The following is a 22,999-nucleotide window of genomic DNA, read 5'->3' as shown; positions in this document are numbered from 1 at the left end:
TTTGACAGCCTTACAACAAACACACAATAATTTCTGTATAAAAGAACATTTGACATGTATTATCACTCAGCTCCTCTAAACTGATTATTTCACAGATTTGCAACTGCTTCTCCCTCTGCTCGTACACAACTTTTTAAATCTGACCTCTACAATGGCACAGGAGTCTACTGTGCAGAATTATTACTCGTAATTTCATCGGACTTGAATGTCTTAAGATTGTTCTCCTTAATTCTCACAGAGGTACTATGGCAAGTCTCTCCCTTTTGGCAATGACTCCTTCAACATCCCCCAGATTGGCCTGTTGACAGTGGAACAAGCAATTGCAGATTATTCTGTAATGATCAGTGTGTTGAAACGTCAGCTGTCAGCCACGGATTGCCCTGTCATTGTTTTTGGTGGAAGGTAAGATTAGCCTGAAATCTCCATAGATCTTATGGAATGCTCTGTAACACTCTGTAATGTAATCATTTCATGAAAATATTCTAAAATATGCACTTAACTCGATCAAAAATGGAGTAAAACCCAATAGTGTAATAATGTCACCAATCCCAGCCAACATGTCCAGTTGGGCCCCATGTGGGCTCCATGTGGGTTTTCACATAGGTAAGGGTTCCATCTGGTTTTGCTCCTCGGTTCCGCCAGGGTCACATCTTGCTTGGGCTATGGGCTTACATGGGTTTTTGACTGGGTCTTAGATGGGTTCCAAATGGGTAATTTCATGTGGGGAACATGCATGTACCACCTGTGGTTGCTTATATGGGCTTGAACTGGGATCTGAATGGGCCATAACTAGGTAGACAAACCTTATTGGCGTTTTTCCACCGGACCGGTTCCACACCGAAAGGGCATTTTTTTGTTAGCGTCTCCATGGGACTCTTTTGTGGCCGAGTGATTCCCTTTTCCCTTCGCTTTTCAGAACCCTTTTGGTCGTGGTTCTGCAGCCCCCAACGTCTGGCAATGAGCAGGGCCGTGTCGTCACTGTCATCTGATTGGCCGACAGTAACGCAGCAAGCATCGCCGTGGCACACGCCCATTTCCTTGTTTATGCAAGAGAGGTAGAGGCTTGATAATGCAAAGCCTCACAAAAATACACGGATTGAGAAGGACCGTGTATACTCACCGTGATCGACAGAAGTAATTCTGCTTCACTCGGTGCATTTTTTCAAGGCTTTGCAATGCATTATCAAGCATTTGCTGAAAGTGCTGAAGCACACACCAAAAGGTGGGCACTTCCATCAATCATCAATTCCAGTGAATGACGATGCCCACCTCTGCTGGTGAATATTGTAATAACAATAATGTAATGCCTTATTACCTTATTGGGGATCTCCTAAACCTTACATTGCTTGCATTGAACTCCAGGCCAGTGTTTCCCAACCTCTATTGTGTTGTATGCTAAAGGGTTGGATCCCAAAACGCAGACACAAATAAGGTTTTAACTATTTATTCACATAACTTGGCTAAACTAAAAACAACAAGAATGCATCGAGGGAGTAGAGAAGCACAGCGAAACAGTGAGCAATAATCCGGCAAAGCACACAAAATTCTCAGACCCTTAAATAGACAATCAATCTCATTGGTTGTGGCTAGACATGTGAGTACTAGTACTGACATGGAATTCTCTGATTGGTTGTTGTCTCCGTAATTACAGATAGTTTCTGACATCAACAAACATCATATAGCATAAAAGATCTTTGACATCATATAGTCCAGACATCATATAACCTAAATTAGTTGAAACTGAATGCTGTTACATCAATATCAAAACAGACACATAACGGGTCGTGAACTCTGGCGCACGGTCATGAACTCTACTCAAACTTAACCCAGGCGTGACCCCAGACATGAGACAAGACCCAAATATTACTCCTGCATGACTCGAGTCATGACATATTGAGCCAAAGTATATATTTCACTTTGGGGAAAAAAAATCAGGGCACACCATTTGGCAAAACGATTCACAAAAAGTGGATGTAGAGATCACGTCACGTGACGTGGCTATTTCTCTGAACACGCCCCCCTGCGGCAGGAAAGTAGCGGCGCAGCGTTAATAGACTAGAACGGCGAGGAGGGCTAAAACTAGCGATTACCTGCCAACTTTCCGCCCAAGAGCACTGACAAAGGTGGTATTTATAAAAAACAAACTGAACGGGAAACTTTATGCACCGCCACGTCAAGTCTGGACCTACCGTACGCAATCCGCACATTTTGGAGAGATGGGAAAACAGCGACACAATCAGCTTTGTGGTGTATTTCTATTCCTCAAACGCTGTATGCTGGATGTTGGGTCACATTATAATATTTTGCAGACTTGCTCCGACGTCACAAGCACGCAGCGGGGCGGAAAGCTGCACGCGAATAAACATTTTAAATGGCCATCTTCTCCCATTGATCACAGAGAAGTAATAGCTGGACTTTTAGTCACTCGCGATCAAAATTTTGATTTACGACCTGATTCGCTTTGATGTCCTTTGATGTCCTTTGATGACGTAGGATGAAACGATAAAAATGATCGATCGGAGGTCAAGAGGTCACGATCAAAGGCCTGGTATGACGTAGGATGAAAGGGAACGATAAAAATGATGGATCGGAGGTCAAGAGGTCACGATCAAAGACTTTTTTTTGATGACGGAGGAAAAAAACGATAAAAATAATAGGATTTCAAAGAGATGAAGAGACGTGCGCCTGTGTGCCCGTGTGCCTGTGTGTTCCTGTGCAACATGTGGATGGGGGGAGGGTGGGGGGTGGTGGGAAGGAAATGGCTGACGAGGGGGGTCGTCTGTCTGTCTGTATGAACTGTGTAGCACGATGAAAAATGAATCGACCGTGATAATCCTCTAGGGGGAGGGGACCTCCCGGAGATTATATAGTACCGCTTTTTTTTTTTTTTTTTTTTTTTTTTTTTTATAATATAGTATAATATAGTACCGCTTTTGATAAAAATGTAAGAAGCGTCGTGGTAGGCCGATATGATTCATCCCAAGAGAGAGGAATTGGGGGTGTCAAGGTCAAAAGATCTTTGTCATATTTTAAAAGGAGATGTGACTTACCTCCTTGTTCGCCGCATATGGTCAGGAAAGCGATAGAAAAACAAAAAATAGGTGGGGGTGACGATTGTTTTATGTCTTTAGACTTGGGTAATGCGGATGAGCTTTTTTTTTTTTCCTTCCAGATGTTAAAAAATATACGCGAGCGCGCGCGCACATACACAGACTCAATAACAGACTTATATTGGAATAAGATGTATGAATAAAAGAATGAAAAAGAATGACGAAGGCTCGACTCTCTTTTTTTTAAAAAAGAAAAAAAAATATGTAGGAGGGGCTTTTCGATACAGACATTTTTGTAAGAGTGAATTTGGCGTGGACACATTCATACCTTGAGGTCTGGGGAGAGACGGGCGAACCATGATTATGGAAACGTTTGTGACATTACAAGTGAGACATTCTTTAAAACCAAGAATTGGACCGCAGCAGCTCTTTTTACGGAGATTTCAACGCCCTACAAAGGAGACGCTGGAAGTACGCTGGGCCCTGGATGCAAAAACTTCTTGGGGGTATCGATTTTATTATAAAATCGGAGAGGTTTCCTTTTTCATGGAATATGATGGGAATGATAATATTTTTCCAAACGGCCCATTTACACTGAATTCTAATGACTGGGCCGTGCTGAATGAACTTGTCCCGAAAGTCATAAGAGATTTTATTCTTTCTTATACAGAAGGTGGGGAATTAATATTTACTTGGCTATCACGTACCTCAAATTTTGGACGGTGGTATTTTAGAGTGATGATTGAACATTGTAATATGCTGAATAGTGAAAACACCACACGACCTCGTGTAATGAAAACGTTGGAAGAGGAAGACGAAGAATATGATCATCAAGTAATGAAACAACATCAAGATGAGAATGCGGAACAGAGTTTGGGGGATGAGGAGGATGAGAATGAGGAGAAAAGGGAGCTTTGCATGGCCCCTTTAGATAAATGTAAGAATCCTGATCATTTTTATCTAACGCTAGAATGCTTTAATACTGAATGCGGGGTGTTCTATAGACTCCTTACCATCCCATTATGCGAGTGGGATGAAAAGATACGTCTTAAAGAATCTGCAAAGATTACAGAGCTCTTTTATTCTTGTCGTCAATGGGTTAATTTTGTAGGAACGAAAAAACCCTTGATATTTGAATAGCGGCCGTTTTACAAAAAAAAAAAAAACTCCTCCTCTCTCTCTCCCTCTCTCTCTTCCTTATGTCAATTGAACCCCGCCGCCACCGTGCCCCCTCCTCATTACCCCACCCCCAAGACCCCTCCCACCTTCCTTCTAGCTGTCTTTTCACTAATATAAGGAGGCACATCAACTGTTACGGGCCAGAAAAAACTTTTTTCGCCGAGAAAAAAAAAAAAAAAAGAACGTTTTTTTCTACCTCCTTTTTAAAAAAAAAATGTCTCGACCCGACGCCCTCCCTCTGAGACGCGCTTTGTTTGCGGACAAAGTATCGATTGGTGTACAAACAGATGCTTTGCATGCGGACAAAGTATTGGTTGGCGTCCAGACAGTGTACGAGGGTCCGATTCTCATTGAATCCGGTCCAGAATGCTCGGATGACGAAGGCTGCGAGATGGACGACGCATGCGCCGGGGAATCAACAACCCAAGATGGCGGAGCGACTCATGGAACGCTCACTATGGAAGCTGTTTTGGAAACTTCCCCCAGCGAGTCCGCACCGACTGGTGAAGAGGAGACGACCATCGTGGAAGCTGTTTTGCAATGCTGCTCCCGCGACTCCGCACCAAATGGTGAAGAAGCGGCGCTGGAGTTTGACAGAGCGGATATCGAGGCGATTGTGGAATACGAAAATGCTAATTTTGCCACCGGTCATTCGATTGATGACGATCAGTCGAGGGCGTGTGATGAAGACGCGTCGGTGGAGTTTGACAGAGAGGATATCACGGCGCATGTGGAATACGGACAGGCTAATTTAGCCACCGGTCATTCGACTGATGACGAGCAGTCGAGGGCGTGTGATGAAGGAGCGCGCATGGAAGATGTTGTCGAAGGAGATATTGCTGGACTGTTACCTCCAATGACTCCTCCTAACTCACCCGCTACTACGGTTGCCTCATCTCCAAGGGGTGCGATGCCGAGAACCCGTCACCTGCATATCTCTGATGAAGATTTGATAGCGGTGATCGCCGCTGCAGACGCGATTCCACATAGATCAGCCGAGGAGGAGAAGTTATTTTGGAATTATCCGCCTCGCGAATGGGTGAATGATGCTTCTTACGATTGTATCAAGCAAACAGTTAGTTACATGTTGAGGTTTGCGATGATACAATATGCTAAAGAAATCTGTGTAGGTTGTAACACCGAGCATTTTATGCAGCCTAGACATTCATGCATCTTTTCTGAACAAGAATCTTTCTATCTCGCTAGAAATTTTTCAGGAATCGAAGCTACACTGTTTAACGGCCGATTCATCTCTACCATCCAACGTGTTTGATGAATTGATGAAATATCCCGGAAATATCACCACGATTACATCAGCAGCACGACACATCTTGATTGATTATGCTAATGAGTCTGATGTGTTCGACCGTATTGAAGAAGTAACACACAGAGGCTGGAGAGGTTCTCTGCTCCCTAGAACAATAGATCTGATCTACACCTGGTATACGTTGTAAAAAAAAAAAAAAAGGGGAATCTTTTCCGAAAGTTGACTATTCGCTATTATTACGGCGTGCATAACTGGGCAGAAATTTTAGAGAGATCGATTCTGTACGCGCCCGATAGCGATGTGTCTCTTGAAAAAATTTCATCTGTTATGCAAAAAGTGAGATCTTTGTCAAATGCGTTGTTTAATGAGCCGTGGGATTCTGTTGTACGAAATGTGATCGAAATGAACCAATCCAATATATCTTTAACAATTGAATCGATTTTAAATGTTTGGTGCAACGGTGATGTGAATGTGGGGCATTTGGCAACGATTATGACCTTGTATGTTGATTGTGCAAAGTACAAAATAGAAAAAAATCTTCCCTTTAACCTGTCTGAGGATTTGAATAAATTTCAACGTGTTATCGAGTTAAAAGTACAACCCCATGTGTTATTCCACTTCCTTAGTTATATTAATTCTTAGCTAAAGTTGCATGTTTTTTCTTTTTACGGAGATTAGTGTTGTATATCTTCATATGTAACCGTTTTTTATATGAAAGTGTTGTATATCTTCACATGTAACCGTTTTGCAAAAAAAAAAAAAAAAAAAATGTTTTTTATATGAAAGTGTTGTATATCTTCACATGTAACCGTTTAAAAAAAAAATAATGTTTTTTATATGAAAGTGTTGTATATCTTCATATGTAACCGTTTTGCAAATAAAAAAAAATAAAAAAAAATCTTACTATCAGGCTCTGACAACAGGTTTGTACAACCACACGCACACACACAAAGGTCACCCCGAGGTCTCCGCAGCCATATCCTCCCCACCCTCCCCCCACAGACAACCACAACTTTGTACAAAAGCACACCATTGCCATCTATTGACAAATAAAGGTATAACAACCACACGCACACACACAAAGGTCACCCCGAGGTCACCGCAGCCATTTTCTTCCCACCAACCCCCACCCTCCCCACCCACAGACAACCACAACTTTGTACAAAAGCACACCATTGCCATCTATTGACAAATAAAGGTATAACAACCACACACACACACACACACAAAGGTCCAAATCTCTGCTGTTTTTTTTAAAAAAAACTAGCCGATCGCGTCTGTCTATAAATACCAAGCTGTACCTAGCTATAAGTTATTTAAAAAAAAAAAAAAAGATGGCCTTAAACAAACATATGCAGAAGTTGTATTACGACCCTAAGCATCCTGCTAGCTTTGGAGGAATAGATCGTCTTCATAGAGAATTACAGGATAAATTAACTAAAAAAATTCATCGGAATATAGTAAAAGAATATTTAGCCGGTGAAGATACATATTCTTTACATAAACCAGCGCGGATTAATTTTCCTAGAAATAAAGTTTTTGTATCGCGTCATATGAGACAATTTCAAGCGGATCTATGTGATATGCAAGCATTGGCCGAATTTAATGATGGATATAAATATTTATTAACAGTTATCGATGTCTTTTCAAAACGCGCTTACGCGCGTGTATTGAAAAGTAAGATGGCTGCTGAAGTTACAGAGGCATTTAATTCCGTCTTGAGAGAGTCCGGAACTCCGGCAAAATTACAAACGGATAAAGGAAAAGAATTTTTTAATAAAAAATTTAGTAAATTAATGAAGGATAAGAAAATCACACACTTTGCAACGCATAGCGACAAAAAAGCCCAGGTGGTGGAAAGGTTCAATCGGACTTTGAAAACCAGAATGTGGCGTTATTTTACGGCAAAAAATACCCGTAGATATATAGAAGTATTGCCAGATCTTATAAAGAGTTATAACGCAAGCTATCATAGTAGTATTAAAATGCGTCCTATAGACGTGAATTCAACTACCGCTCGTCAAGTTTTCTACAATTTATATGGAAAAATGAGTTTAGACGGAAGTAAAGTTAAAATGAATTTTAAAATCGGAGATGTAGTAAGGATATCTAAATTAAGAGGGGTGTTTGATAAGAAATATGAACAGAGCTTCACCGATGAGTTATTTACAATAGTGGATTGTATCCCAAGAGCGCCCCCTGTCTACAAACTAGCAGATTACGACGGCGAGGAAATAGGAGGGTCATTTTATGCGGAAGAATTGCAAAAGGTCGATATTTCTAAAGATTACGCTTTTCACATCGAAAAAATTATAAAAAGACGTAAGGTTAACGGACGGACTGAATATCTAATTCGTTGGAAGGGCTGGCCTCCTAAATTCGATAGCTGGATCGACGCTTCTCAGATTATAGACGTTTAAAAACAGAGTTATAAATATAATTCGCATCATTTCGTATTATGGATCCTTTGCATAACGATGGCTTCTATGTCACGCTACCTTCTAACGCCAGCGCCGATGTGTACGCAGACAACACAATTTCACAGTTTAGAGTGAATTTGGCACAACACATCGATCTCCAAGGAAGCTGGCAAGTGGCTCTGACTGAGATTTCATACCCGCGTAGCTGGATAAACGTACCAGAAAAACAGACTACTTTTTTTATAAAGGATATAACGGCTGTCAAAACCAAAGATGGGAAGACCTCAGAGACAGTGAGAGGAGGAGGAGGAGGAGGAGGGGGAGAATCTATATCATACAACTTAGATATTCCAGCTGGGGAATATGAAGATCTTGATAAGCTACGAGATGCGATTCTGAATATTATAAAACAAAAAATAGGCAATCAAATTTTACTCTATTACGATACTAATATGCGGAAATTTCTTTGGATGACGACGAATGGAAGATATAAGATTTGTTTTAACGCGCCTTTGGCTTACATACTCGGTATGAAGGAAGGACAATGGTTTCCTATAAAATCTAATTGGTCGGAAGCCCCGCATTCTGCGGATATAAAGGCGGGTCAGTATCATTTATACGTTTATACAGATGTAGTCCAACATCAAACGGTTGGTGATACGTATGCTCCTTTGCTGAGAACTGTTCCGATTGAAGGTAAATACGGGGAGTTTATATTTAAAACTTTTAACCCCCTATACTACCTACCTATTAGCAGGAGACATATTGAAGATATAGCGATTGATATTAAGACGGATCAGAATCAACCTGTTAATTTTAAATACGGAAAGATAATTATTACCTTACATTTTAAACCGAGGTAAATAAATAAATAAATAAATAAATAAATATGGTCATGATGGAAACACATCCGGACCCGTATCGTTTTGTTAATTATTATGAATCCCAAGCAGGGGGGTCGCTTCCGGGTTTTCACGGCGCTCCCGTACAATACGGACGCGGAATAGGATCTATTTTTGCAAAATTATTTCGCTTCGTCGCACCTCTAGTGAAGAGCGGTTTTACAGTAGCAAAACCTCACTTGCAATCGGCGGCTAAAAACATCGCTATGGATGTAGCCGGACGTGCTATAGAAAGAATACAGAGAAGAGACAAAACTCAAGACGGATCCGGTTTAATGATTTTGGCTCGAAGACCTTCGAGAAGACCGATAGGCCGGAGACTAACGATGCATAAAAAGCCTCGACGGGGTACAAAAAGAAAATTAGTCGCTAAAAGAAAATCAGTCCCGAGGAGGAAGCGTCGGAGAAACATCGCTGATATTTTTTCTTAAATAATCTGACAAAAATGGCTCTTTTACATCACAAGTCGCAAGAATGCACTCTATCTGAATTAGACTTGTTCTCACCACCGTTGACACAACTCTCAATCGATCAAAGTCAATATATCGAAATCTCCCCGATATCGGCTATTACAGTGCAGGGTCCTATTGAATTTTATCTCCCTGGTGAAGGTATGAAATATATGGACCTCTCGGCTACAATGCTGCACCTGCGTTTGCGGGTGACGCACAGAGACGGCTCACATCTGGCACCCACCGATCCCGTAGGCATTATTAACTACCCGTTAAACACAATCTTTTCCCAAATAGATGTTACATTAGGGGATCGGCTCATCTCGCAATCGAGCGCGACTCATCCTTACAGATCTATGATTGAAATGTTATTAAACTTTTCAGAGGATACTCTCAAAAGCCAATTTAGTACGGCCATGTTTTACAAAGACACAGGAGGACGGATGGATTCAATAACTCTCACGGGAAACGATGTAAACGAAGGCTTATTTCATAGAGCAAAACTAATTGAAGGATCGAGAGAGTTTCATCTTTTAGGACCTATTCACTCCGATATTTTCTTTTGCGAGAGATACCTCATAAATAATGTAGATCTAAGGCTAAAGCTAACAAGAGCTAACAATGATTTTTGTTTAATGGGTCCGCCCGATACTAATTGCTGTCTGAATATATTGGGAGCCTCCCTTTTTGTAAAAAAAAATAACGGTGGCGCCGGCCGTTTCTTTAGGTCACGAAGCGGCTCTCCGCAAAAATAACGCTCTTTATCCCATTTCACGAATTAATGTAAAGACTTACTCTATCCCTCAGCTCTCAAGGATCTGTCACCAAGATAATCTTTTTTTGGGGCATACGCCAAAGTATATAGTTTTAGCGCTAGTCAATCATAGCGCTTTTGTAGGCCGGGTGAATTTAAATCCTTTTAACTTTGCCCACTTTGATATCGAATATCTGGCTCTTACTCAGGAAGGCCGACAGATTCCGGCTCAGGCGTTTCAACCACAATTTAACGCAGGAAATGCCGTACGAGAATTTCATAGCCTGTTTTCATCTACGGGGAGGTTTTTAAAAGATTTACCGTTGAGTATAAATCATGAAGACTTCAGACAGGGCTATGCTCTATTTGCCTTTAATTTAAACCCGAATGATGACAACAGCGTTCTATCTGCCGCTTCCAGCGGAACACTCAGGCTCGAAATGCGTTTTCGAGCTCCAATCCCTTTCACGGCAACTCTAATAATTTATGCATGTTATGACACTATTTTAGAAATTAACTCGAAAAGGGAGGTATTGATGGACTATTACTGAGACGATGAACGGCAGGGAGTTGGACGTCGTGATGAAACGCATACAAGGGGATTTATTTGGAGGTGTTTATGCCTCGGATGAGTTGACATGCATAATAGCGCCCTCTATCCCCTCTTATTATATCGTCAACACACATCCCCGGAGCAAACCGGGAGAGCACTGGTTAGCGCTGTCTCTGGAAGAAAAAGGAACTGCTACTTTTTTTGATTCATACGGATTTCCTCCCAATTTTGCATATTATCCCAAAAGTATATACTCTTTTTTTTTAAAAATATTCAGATCGTATAATCTATCACGATCGTCAATTACAGCACGAACTATCTACCGTCTGCGGTCAACATTGTATTTTCTACCTAAGTTTAAGAGGATGCGGTAAATCTTACACGGACGTATTAAAGTGTTACACCGATGACGTAGGCGGAAATGATGCACTCGTTTCCGCATTTTTTAGAAGACGCTCGACGGTTCCCATGACGACGCGGCACGGCGGTCTAACGTGCTCTCTCAGCGAGTTTAAAAAATGCCATTGTCTGTAACGTCTTTTTTTTTTTTTTTTAAATATTCAGATCGTATAATCTATTACGATCGTTAATTACAATACGAGCTATCTACCTAAGTTTAAGAGGATGCGGTAAATCTTACACGGACGTATTAAAGTGTTACACCGACGACGTAAGCGGAAATGACGTTCGACGGTCACCTGAGCTATCTAAGTTTAAGAGAATGCGGTAAATCTTACACGGCCGTATTAAAGTGTTACACCGACGACGTAAGCGGAAATAACGTTCGACGTTACCATGACGATGATGTGTCACGGTTAAAGTTAAGTTAGTTTAAAAAATACCATTGTCTGTAACGTCTTTTTTTTAAATATTTTTATTTAATAAAATTCATATAAAAAAAAGATACAAAGTCGTACGTTTTTTCTTTATCATGGGTATACATTTATAAAATAATAACAACGTGTTATTAAAATCCCTCCCACTTCATCGTAGTACGATTCTTCTTCTTCTTCTTTTTCTTTTTTTCAACGTCATCACCACCGGTCGTTATAGCAGGATTGTTTATTAGATGTTTTAACTGTTCTCTGGCGTAAGGGTTAGAAACGGCAGTCTCCGGTATATTGAGTTTATAAAGCAGGTGTAAAAAATCTATCCACCCTCGAGGCGCACGGCCGGTGATTTTCTTACCGTTCACGGTCAGATAGCTGAGTAAATCGCTCATATGAGATCCGCTAATGGCCTGACCCTTTAAAATAAACTCGCCTCGTTGGTTCCATACCTTTTCTTCTCGAGACGATATTTTTCTTAAAACATATTCGGCGTTTTTACGATGACGTAATGGGATGGTTTGTAACATCTCATTCCATAACCCCTCCTCCCCACCCTCCCCCTCCCCCTCATCTTTTTTCTTCTTCTTTTCCATCTCTCCTTCTTCTTCTTCTTCAAAAGCATCGCGTTGATTAGGGAGAGTCAAAGTGAGCGGAACCAACTCACGATCTCTTTGTTTAAGCACCCCTAAATAACGTTGCATTAGCGTTTGATATATTTTAAGTTTTTGATATTGGTCCAACGAAACATCTTCTAGTATATCTCTCATCTTTGCGTCTAAATCATGTTCCGCTTTGTCACGGATGGTCGGTGCGGGTTTGCTGAAACGTTCCATTTCGCGGGGGGATACTAGAAACATTTTCTGAGTATTTTTTAAACTCATAACGTATTATTTATTGACTAAACCCCCTACTAGACTTCCAAGGATGGGTGCGATTGCGGCCAGTAGAGGGAGCAAGAATCCACCTTTTTGAATGAGCGATACTCTTTTATGTTTCAGACTTTTTTTTTTTTATCCGCCAATATTCGGATAAACTTCTTTTGTCGCTTCAATTTTTTATACTGAGAAGGATTTAGAGGTATGTGTCCTTTTAATAGATTCAAAGCGATCTCGCAGAGCGCTTTAATTAGACTATCGGGGGCTTTGCGTAGTATAACAATACGTTTCTTAGGGATCGCTTTGCAGAGAGATTGCAATAGCGATTTATTTTTTTTTAAAAGCTTCGACATTTCAACTTTTAGCGATATACGTTACAGGGAATTGATGAGGTAGTATTTGAGCCCGCAGGCGAAGCGATTCTGAACACGTTGGCGTTAAATCTACTAATAAATAACCGTGAGCTTCTCTCGTGGCGTCTTCAAAACTTTCTAGAAAATATTTTTTCTTTGTAGGGAATATTTGATTAGCAAGTATACTAGCTTGTAATTTATCACGAGGATTTTTAAACAATACCATATAATTGGTATTGAGGCTGATTGTTCTACTGTATTTGCCTTGATGGAAAATGTTTTGCGTCAACAACATAACGCTCATATTTTTATGGTGTCTATACTGTGGAAATATTTTTACCACCTCGGGATTGTCTGGAAGATGAGATCGTCGAGGATAACCAGATGACTCTGATGGCTGGGAAACAGATTCTCATCATCAAACGACTCGGGCAAATCACGAACAAATTTAATCTTTTTATTCACTTTTGCAAGGTCATCATACAACGTTTGGTTAGATGAAAAAAAAAATACAATATTCTCAGGGGATCTTTGCATCACATGTTCACAATTTTCCAAAACACTTTTCACAAAAAAAGTTTTCCCGCAGCCGCTAGGGCCAGCAATTAAACATGAGAAAGGTACTTGCAATCTCGGATCAAAATCAACTTGGGTCATTTCCTTTTTTTTTTTTTTTTTTTTTTTTCCCCCTCCTCAAATAAAACACAGTATCGCTTTAATAACCGAATGGAAGAGTATAACCATCGGATAGCAGACGTCGTTTGTCGTACACCACTTTGAACTTTTTCATAAATGAGCTGTTTCTCAGATGAAACCCCTTCTTATTACGTATAATGTTGAATTGGGGGGTGCTGATAACATCTGACCGCGCCCCCTCGGTACTAATGTATCCCTCCACCAAATCCTTGATGCTGTCAAAATTAATGCGTTGACACGCGTCGACATTTTGGGTGATACCTTTTACCTTCATTACAGTTTTCCCGCTATCCCTGGTTCTGTACGCGTAGCTCTTTGGTCCTGTTGAGACAAATTCTTGGATACTATCGCCGCAAAGTTCATCCGTCAATTGTCCGAGTAAATCGCCTGTAGGAAGCACGTCCAAGGCAGGAAGTGTTTGGTCGGTGCTGGATTTCACTTTGATTTACCTTTCTTTTCTCTTTATTTCTTTTTTTTTCTGACCTTTTCTCTGGTCTCCTGACCATTTAAACCTCACGACTCTGGCAAGATTCTGAAGTACCTGGTTAAGGCGAAGGGTAATGGGATATTTATAAGGTTTTAGGTGAATGAATGAGTATAAATTTATACGTATTTGCACGCACGCACACGCACGCACGCACGCGCACGCACGCAAACGCACGCAAACGCACACACGCAAACGCACGCACGCACGCAAACGCACGCACACATACACACACACACACAAAAAAAAAAAAAAAAAGAGCAATGATGACAAGACGTTGAATCGGTAAGACTACCGAATGAACAATTCTGAGCTCTTAAAAAAAAAAAAAAAAAAAAAGAAGCACGTCCTCATCCTCTTTTGCCGAATAGATTCGACTGTCTGTATCTGTATATAACACTCTAGTTTGTAGCTTTTCCAGATACATGTACATTAACATGCGCGCGTAAGCGGTGGTCATGCATGCTACAAAAATATTAGCTGACTTGGCAGAAGGTATTTGACAGTTTTGGTTGTAATTGTACTGTATCAGTGAGACTCGGTCATTGAGGAAATGGAAAAACTTAACTTCGTACATCCCCGAAAATAATAGATTGAAAAAACGATCAGAATCATTAACAATTTCTGTTTTATCTAAATTGTCACGCTGTGCGCATTTGCCCCAGAGAGAGTTCATACATAATTTAGACACCTGTCTTTTTGCCGGATTAAATGCTATTTTAGCAGCTTCGAGTTGAATACTTTGATTTTTGCGATAGTCGGCGATATACTGTTGTTTATCCTCTTCACCGATGACGTAAGAGGGAAAGCCGGAAGCCTCTTGTTTTCCCTTGAGAAAAGTGTGCATATATCGTTTAAAAATGTCATTACTCGTCTTATCAAAATGCCATACTTCGTCAATTTGTGACACTGTGTACCCTAAATCGAGCGCTTTGATAAATTCGAAACTCACCCACACGCCCGACAGCGCTCTTTGCTCATCGTTATGCTTACATTCGCTTTTTTGATTATTTATTTCTGCGCAGGTGCGACATAGTGTAAACATTAATTTACCTTTAGTAGATTTATAGGGCAGTACCGGAAAGTATAGCCCTCTCGGTGGTTTGACTGTGGCTTTGATAAAACCAAAGTATTGCCTCGGATCTCCAAAATCTTTATAAATAATGCGAGGATGACCCAGAGGGTATGAACAGGTGCTATTGACAAAAGGGTACAAAGAAGTAACATCCACGTACAAAACGCGCTCGTTAGCCGCAGCTGTATAACGCAAAACAAAGGCGTTTGTTCTCCCCCCAAAAAGCCCGTCGCGTGTTACAAGAGGTTCAGGGAATTTTGAATTACGCAAGAACTCTCTTATCTCAGGATCAGAACGCTTCATTTCCTTCCATACGTGTTCGCGCATAACAGTAAGATGTACGTCGTGTTTGTAAATCAGACTGCGCATTTTCTTTTCGCACGCTTCTAATTTTTCTGCGAAAGGTTTCTTAGTCATCGGACAAATCTTGGCAGGGTCAAAACATTCATGACATCCGTGATAAAAACATCCGAGGTATTCAAATACCCAGGCCTTACCGTTTATATTTGCATAACCATCGACATAATATTGCCCGATCTTAACTTCGCCTCCGTTTAAAGCGTGTCTTATGTCTATATTTTGACTATGCATTATCCACATTAGATATTGGATCGAGTCGCGCGAGAATGTCTTAACCCGTTGATTATAATGATCTGACGGACTAATCGCTAGAGTTTTAGGAAGTAGAAATTTAGTTCTGAAAACCTTCATACACGCCGACGCGATTGTTATAGCGTTAAAAGGGTCTACACCTGTACTATTTAAAAACTCCTCCCTAAATCGCTCACAGCCCATCTCTAAAATGTTTACATCGTTTTTGCAGTACATTAAAGATTCCTCCGCGAAATTAAAGACGCCTTTAGACGCTTTCTCGTACCATTTTAAAAATTCTGATCTTTGGGGGGTTGTCATGCGCTCTATGCCATAATATTTTGGGTCTGGATAAACGCCTACATAATCTAAATGCTTTAGGGAACTGAATGAGTGGGGGAAGTACCCCTTCATTTGATCCTCAAACCCCATAGAAGTAGGCATTTTATTAAGGGCCATACTAAGAAAAGCTATTGAATCGATATATCGCAGTTTGTAATGTACATCTGTAAAACAGATAATTTTGCTACCTTGCATAATAATTTCGGGGGTAATACCCAACTCGATCATTTTGTTGATTAAGATGTATGAATCAAAGGCTCTAGCATTATGAGCGATAAAGGTCGCGTTCTTAAAACGCGGATTTCTAAAATAGTCAATAAATCGTTCAACGCAATCTGTCCCTTTCCAATGTTTTTCGAAAACTCCCGATTTTGTACAGACTAGGTATGTTTTATGGTTTCCGTCCTGATCTATATAAGTTTCAAAATCATAGTAGATTATTATTTTACACGCGGGGACCTGTTTTAAAGTCGGCATAAAGCATTCATGAGGATCGACCATCGCCTCGTCATTATCCGACAGGATCTCCTCACACACCACGCAGCGGGTTGGAGGACAAACATGTTTTGAGGAATTATCGTTTAATTTATGGTACATAGAAAATCCGCATTTAAGACATTTTTTATACGTGTCGCAATTACTCTTACCCGTTTCCTTCAGCTTTTTATGTTTAACATAACAGTCGTTATTTAAACAAGTTTTATTGCAATCTTGGCAATAGATAAGTTTTATCGGCTGTTGTTTACATAATGAATTAAGACATATATTACAATGCCCCGCGCAGTTATGAGTATTCCAGTTTTCGTGCCCTTTGTAGCACTGTCTGCAGAAATATGTATTTCCGATAAAACCTTCGATTCGTTTTATTCCGTAAAAATGCTCCCCCAACAAAATCACAAACAAAGCATCCTCTGATTTCGGATATTGAGTTTCAAAAAAAGACAATGGTTTACAGCTATCATTTCTATACAAGACTACAATCTTGCGTTTAATAAATGATTCGAATTTATGTACGTCCGATAGACTAACGGCCGTTTCACATCGTAGACCGACGCTTTCGTGTAAAAAGACAGCCCTTTGATTCGCTTGATCCGTCGTTAATGTTTCATCCAATAAGTATGCTATCGCCAGGGCAAAACACACCTTGTTATCTTTATTGAACGTTACGTACATGTGTTTCTTCTTTTTTCTTAGAATTTCAGCGTTTGTAGATTGTAGCAGTTTTCGTTTAGACCCGCCACGCATATTGGATACAATTTGAAATATAATTTCTATATTATTATTCGTTAGGTTTTCGCCGTTAGATTGTACGAGTTTTTCTAGTAAATTATGAACCTCATTTACAACAATATCTGGATTATTTGTACGTTATAAAAGACAATTTATATTTCTATTATCACTTATAAGCTCCGTCTGAATGACGTCCCCTTCTGCGGTAGACCTAAGAACCTCGTTGATTATCTCGTTCAAATTATCATCAATATTTAAATAGAAATCTGCAAAATCACGGGGTCCGTCGGGGGTAGGTGAATATAAACGTCTACGAAATTCTATATTATTAAATAAGGGCCTTCTGACAATACCCCCACCCCCCTCTTGAACGATATTGCCTACCGGATATTGTGATACAGATGGTAAAACGTGACTATTTGATGTTGTTTCATCATAAATTTGTAGCATTTCATGAGGAGGTATTGTTACTCGTTCAATATTTTCATTATCATTACATAGTATCGTTTGTGTACTATTTTGTGTAAATGGGGGCGGCGATAATGCTAATTCATCCCCTAGGTTTAACGTTTGAAGCATCAAATGATCGGTTACTCGTTCAATATTTTCATTATCGTTACATAGTATCGTTTGTATACTATTTTGTGTAAATGGCGGCGGCGATAATGCTAATTCATCCCCTAGGTTTAGCGTTTGAGGCATCAAATTATCATTAGGGTTTAAAATAGGACGATCGAGGAGGGATAGCATAGATTCTAGAGGGTCGGAAAAATTTTGAAAATGATCCATCTCACCCCTTATATTATCATTTAAATTCCCCTCACGATGTTGCGATCCGATATTATAGTCTTCCATTTAAAAAAAAAAAAAAGGTTTAATATTTGAGGGGGTTTAAAACAGTATATTACACATATTCAAGAAGATCACATATAATGCGTTTAAGTTTCGTCTTAGCCTTCGTCTCCTTACGCATCCGTTGTCATCGTAGAATGCAGGGCTGAATCTCCGACGTCTCCTTGACACCCCTCGGTAGATGTCGCTGTCGTTCGCACGTTCGTAGAATGCAGGGCTGAATCTCCGCCGTCTCCTTGTCACCCCGCTGCTAGCGTCACTGTCGTCCGCACGGAGGGGTTGTCTTCCCCGTTCACTACCGTTGTCTGAAGATCTAGAGCTCCTTCTGCTTCTACCTATATAGACACATTTTTTAAAAGACTTTAATTTCAAAATCTATAAAATATCCCATTAATATTACCGTTGATGACCGAAGGGGAGGGTCTCCTTCCACGTTCAGCACCGCGATCTGAAAATCTAGACCTCCTTCTCCGCCCCCACCTCCGTGTCGAATCTCTACCTACATATATATATATATATATATATATATATATATATATATATATATATATATATATATATATATATATATATATATATATATATATGTATATACACATTTAAAAAAAAAAAAAAGACTTTAATTTCAAAATCTATAAAATATCCCATTAATATTACCGTTGATGACCGAAGGGGAGGGTCTCCTTCCACGTTCAGCACCGCGATCTGAAGATCTAGACCTCCTTCTCCGCCCCCACCTCCGTGTCGAATCTCTACCTACATATATATATATATATATATATATATATATATATATATATATATATATACACATTTAAAAAAAAAGAAAAAAAAAAGACTTTAATTTCAAAATCTATAAAATATCCCATTAATATTACCGTTGATGACCGAAGGGGAGGGTCTCCTTCCACGTTCGGCACTACTATCCGAAGATCGGGATCTTCTCCTCCTCCACCTCCTCCTCCCCCTCCTCGGTTCGTGATCTGAATATAAAAGACTTTTAAAAAAAAACAAAAAAAACTCACAGACATAAAATATACTATCGTTATAATATAATTTAAAAACAAACGTTTAAGATACTCTAGTTTCACTTAACGCTTCATTTAAAAAAAACCCAAAAAAAAACAACACATACACCCCCCGCCCGCTCTATCAACGCAAAGCCTTTTGGGAGATGCAGTCTTCCGCCATCTCGCAACCCTTTACCACTTGGGAGATGTAGTTCTATACCCCGCCACGTATTTCTAGTATTAGTTTAAAGATTATAAAAATATATTATAAACTTTTCTTAACTATACATAAAGTTAAATCTTATATAATATTAACTTACCGCACGATGTATTACGTCGAATAACGCTTATCCTAGCTTGTCCGGCGGTCAGCGATGGTACTGCTTGATGAACTTCCGCATCGGAAATATCTTTGATAGCGGAAATCTGTCGTTCTGGACCTCGCTCATCCCCGGCCGTCGCGCCGTGTGTCTTTTCTCGTTGATTTTCGGGCAGATTCACGCGGGGGTCACTTATAGAGGCTTGAACTCCATCCGGAATCGTCTTAGTATTGTCACATGTGCTTGGCTCTTCCTCGTATGCGTTTATACGGTTCAAACGAGAACCAATTCTTGAAGTAGCCCCCTCTAGTGGTCTTTCACTTGTATTCATATAGTGTATCGATTTAATGGTCTTTTCGTAAATGGCCTCCGTCTCCCTTCGTAATATATCGGCTAAAAAACAAACAAAAAAACTATATTAAAATATAGACATTATATATATAAAAGAGAAGAGAAGATGACTCTCACCAAGATCGGCAGGGCTATAGATATCACCCTCTCCAATAACTAAAATAGTTTTAGAAGACAGCGTTATATATTAGATTCTATAAAAAATATATAAAACTCATACAGTCTATAAACTATATCGGCGGTTACTAAAGTTTCTATAAAATATATTTACAATTTGTTATAATTCCCCAGATCTCCATCCTAATATTTTATAAAAATTAGAAGTTACCTTCAGCCATCCTGCAATCAGAGGTGAATCTTTAGGGGTCTGTAAATGCCTATCTGTCTAGGGGTTGGAACTGCCTCGAAAAAAACATCCTAAAAGAGGCGGTATGGACAAGCGGTCGTAAATTATTTTAGGGGGTATACTTTTTTTTTTTTTAAATAAGTTACTTTCTACCTATTTAATGAAATAGAAATCGATTAACACTCCTATATCATCATCATCCATCGTTTCATTGATATCAAACATTGTTTAACAATACAAACTCTCGTGACAACGTTTAATACACAATTATTATTATTTTTTTTGCAACAACTCATCTCTCACTCTTGTCTTCCTCCTGCCATCTGAAACCCCATTCACCCCTCCTCCTCTCTCCCTTCCTCGTGTCAATTGAAGCCCCGCCCCCCTCATTCACGCACCCCACAGCAAGTTCACCCCTCACTCTGGCCCATTTTCTCCAACTTTCCAATTCTTGGTTTTAAAGAATGTCTCACTTGTAATGTCACAAACGTTTCCATAATCATGGTTCGCCCGTCTCTCCCCAGACCTCAAGGTATGAATGTGTTCACGCTAAATTCACTCTTACAAAAATGTCTGTATCGAAAAGCCCCTCCTACATATTTTTTTTCTTTTTTTAAAAAAAAGAAAGAGTCGAGCCTTCGTCATTCTTTTTCATTCTTTTATTCATACATCTTATTCCAATATCAGTCTGTTATTGAGTCTGTGTATGTGCGCGCGCTCGCGTATATTTTTTTAACATCTGGAAAGAAAAAAAAAAAAAAAGCTCATCCGCATTACCCAAGTCTAAAGACATAAAACAATCGTCACTCCCACCTATTTTTTGTTTTTCTATCGCTTTCCTGACCATATGTGGCGAACAAGGAGGTAAATCACATCTCCTTTTAAAATATGACAAAGATCTTTTGACCTTGACACCCCCAATTCCTCTCTCTTGGGATAAATCATATCGGCCTACCACGACGCTTCTTACATTTTTATCAAAAGCGGTACTATATAATCTCCGGGAGGTCCCCTCCCCTAGAGGATTATCACGGTCGATTCATTTTTCATCGTGCTACACAGTTCATACAGACAGCCAGACGACCCCCCTCGTCAGCCATTTCCTTCCCACCACCCCCCACCCTCCCCCCATCCACATGTTGCACAGGAACACACAGGCACACGGGCACACAGGCGCACGCCTCTTCATCTCTTTGAAATCCTATTATTTTTATCGTTTTTTCCTACGTCATCAAAAAAAGTCTTTGATCGTGACCTCTTGACCTCCGATCCATCATTTTTATCGTTCCCTTTCATCCTACGTCATACCAGGCCTTTGATCGTGACCTCTTGACCTCCGATCGATCATTTTTATCGTTTCATCCTACGTCATCAAAGGACATCAAAGGACATCAAAGCGAATCAGGTCGTAAATCAAAATTTTGATCGCGACTGACTAAAAGTCCAGCTATTACTTCTCTGATCACCTATCTTGAAAAAGCCTCATGCAACAAATCACATTAGTGGCAACTAATGTGGACACATACTGCACGCATTACATCATCGCGACGCGCAACAATATGCGTCTATCGTAACTTCACCCGCCCGCCGCGCAATTGCCATTAAAGGCTAAATAAAACTATATTGACACAAGACAATAATAATAATAAAAAAATGAAATTAAAAAAAAAAGCTAGAAAAATGGTCTTGGTGCATCTTTGCTGCGTAGATGGGTTTTGTCATGCAAGTACAAGAAAGAAATGCAAGTGTCAGTCATAAACGTTCACAATACGATCCATGCAGTCGTGATTCTGGATGAAGATCCATAAACAACACATTGGGAATATTAACAACAATAATAGGGCAGCCTATAGATCGCCAATTTTGAGACAATTTAGTATAAGTCTGAGTAAAGACAATAAAAGTGTAAGCGGTTAGGAAAATGGATGGATGGATTATTTTGATGACTATTATTATTATTACCGTTTTTTTTTCGTCTTTAAAAAAGAAAAAAAAAATCTGCTACTGTGCGCCCTGCGGCGGCATTGCTGCAACTCGTCCTGCTTGCTTTTATTGGCCTTACGTGACTCGACCCCTTCAATGAGGGTTTCAATGTACAGCCTCTTTTTTTCTTTTTTCTTTTTTTGGGGGGGGTGAGGGGGGGGGGTTATAGGCCCTACTGTTCACACAAAAATTCTATGTACATCACGGTGAATGTAGCCTTCTTTCTTGCCTTTCATTGACCATCCAAATTGTTTTGATTTGGTGTTCGCCAACACGTGCTGCTTATTAATACGCAGATGAGTTGATTTCCATTGCCAAATATGGGAGGAAATAGGCGGACTTGGGGCGGGGAACGGCGTGGAATCTGCTGCGCACACCGGTTGGGATCGTGTGGCATTTATAAAGGGAACTTGCGTGCAGATATGCGTATGTGTGTCTACGCACGGTTTTATAAATCTCAATTTTTTTCTGCGTACGTGCGTTTTGAGTTTCGTTCGTAGGTTTTCACGCACAGTTTTATAAATGAGGCCCCAGGACCGCAAAGAGGTTTAATCCGGCCCGCGAAACAATTTAGTAAAGTGAAAAAAAATTAAAAGTTGTATTGTCGGACAAATTATTCAAATCAGCCACAATCAAATATATAAATTTGTAATTTCAGAAGCAGTACTCAGATGAGTAATGTAACTTGTACACGGAATCGCCCTGGAAGTCATTATTTTACATACAACTTAAAGTTATGGTTTGTTTAAAAATTATTATTATTATTATTATTATTATTATTATTATTATTATTATTATTGTTGTTGTTGTTGTTGTTGTTGTTGTTGTTGTTGTTGTTGTTGTTTTTGTTGTTGGTGTTGTTGTTGTTGTTATTATTATTATTATTATTATTATTATTATTATTATTATTATTATTATTATTATTATTATTATTATTAATCATAGACCAACATAAACATTTTAAATGTGACACAAATTCAATTACTGGTAACACAAATACATATGACAATGATTAACATCTTTATAACTTCATTAACTGCGCCACACAATGCATTCTGGGAACTAGTATATATGGAAAACCGGT

The 22,999-nt window shown here is 39.7% G+C and overlaps 1 protein-coding gene across 2 annotated transcripts in view; it reads left to right on the top strand.

Annotated features, from left to right (window-relative positions):
- dpp7 (dipeptidyl-peptidase 7) overlaps positions 1-22,999 on the top strand; it is a 68,607-nt gene that overhangs the window by 6,941 nt on the left and 38,667 nt on the right. For both annotated transcript variants that reach the window (XM_077521911.1, XM_077521912.1), the window contains exon 4: positions 239-402. In XM_077521911.1, the coding sequence (XP_077378037.1) occupies positions 239-402 (164 nt within the window). The remainder of the gene's footprint in view (positions 1-238; positions 403-22,999) is intronic.

This window comes from Festucalex cinctus, chromosome 5 (assembly GCF_051991245.1).
Source record: "Festucalex cinctus isolate MCC-2025b chromosome 5, RoL_Fcin_1.0, whole genome shotgun sequence".
NCBI classification, from domain to species: domain Eukaryota; kingdom Metazoa; phylum Chordata; class Actinopteri; order Syngnathiformes; family Syngnathidae; genus Festucalex; species Festucalex cinctus.
This window is presented reverse-complemented; position numbering and strand designations above follow the sequence as displayed.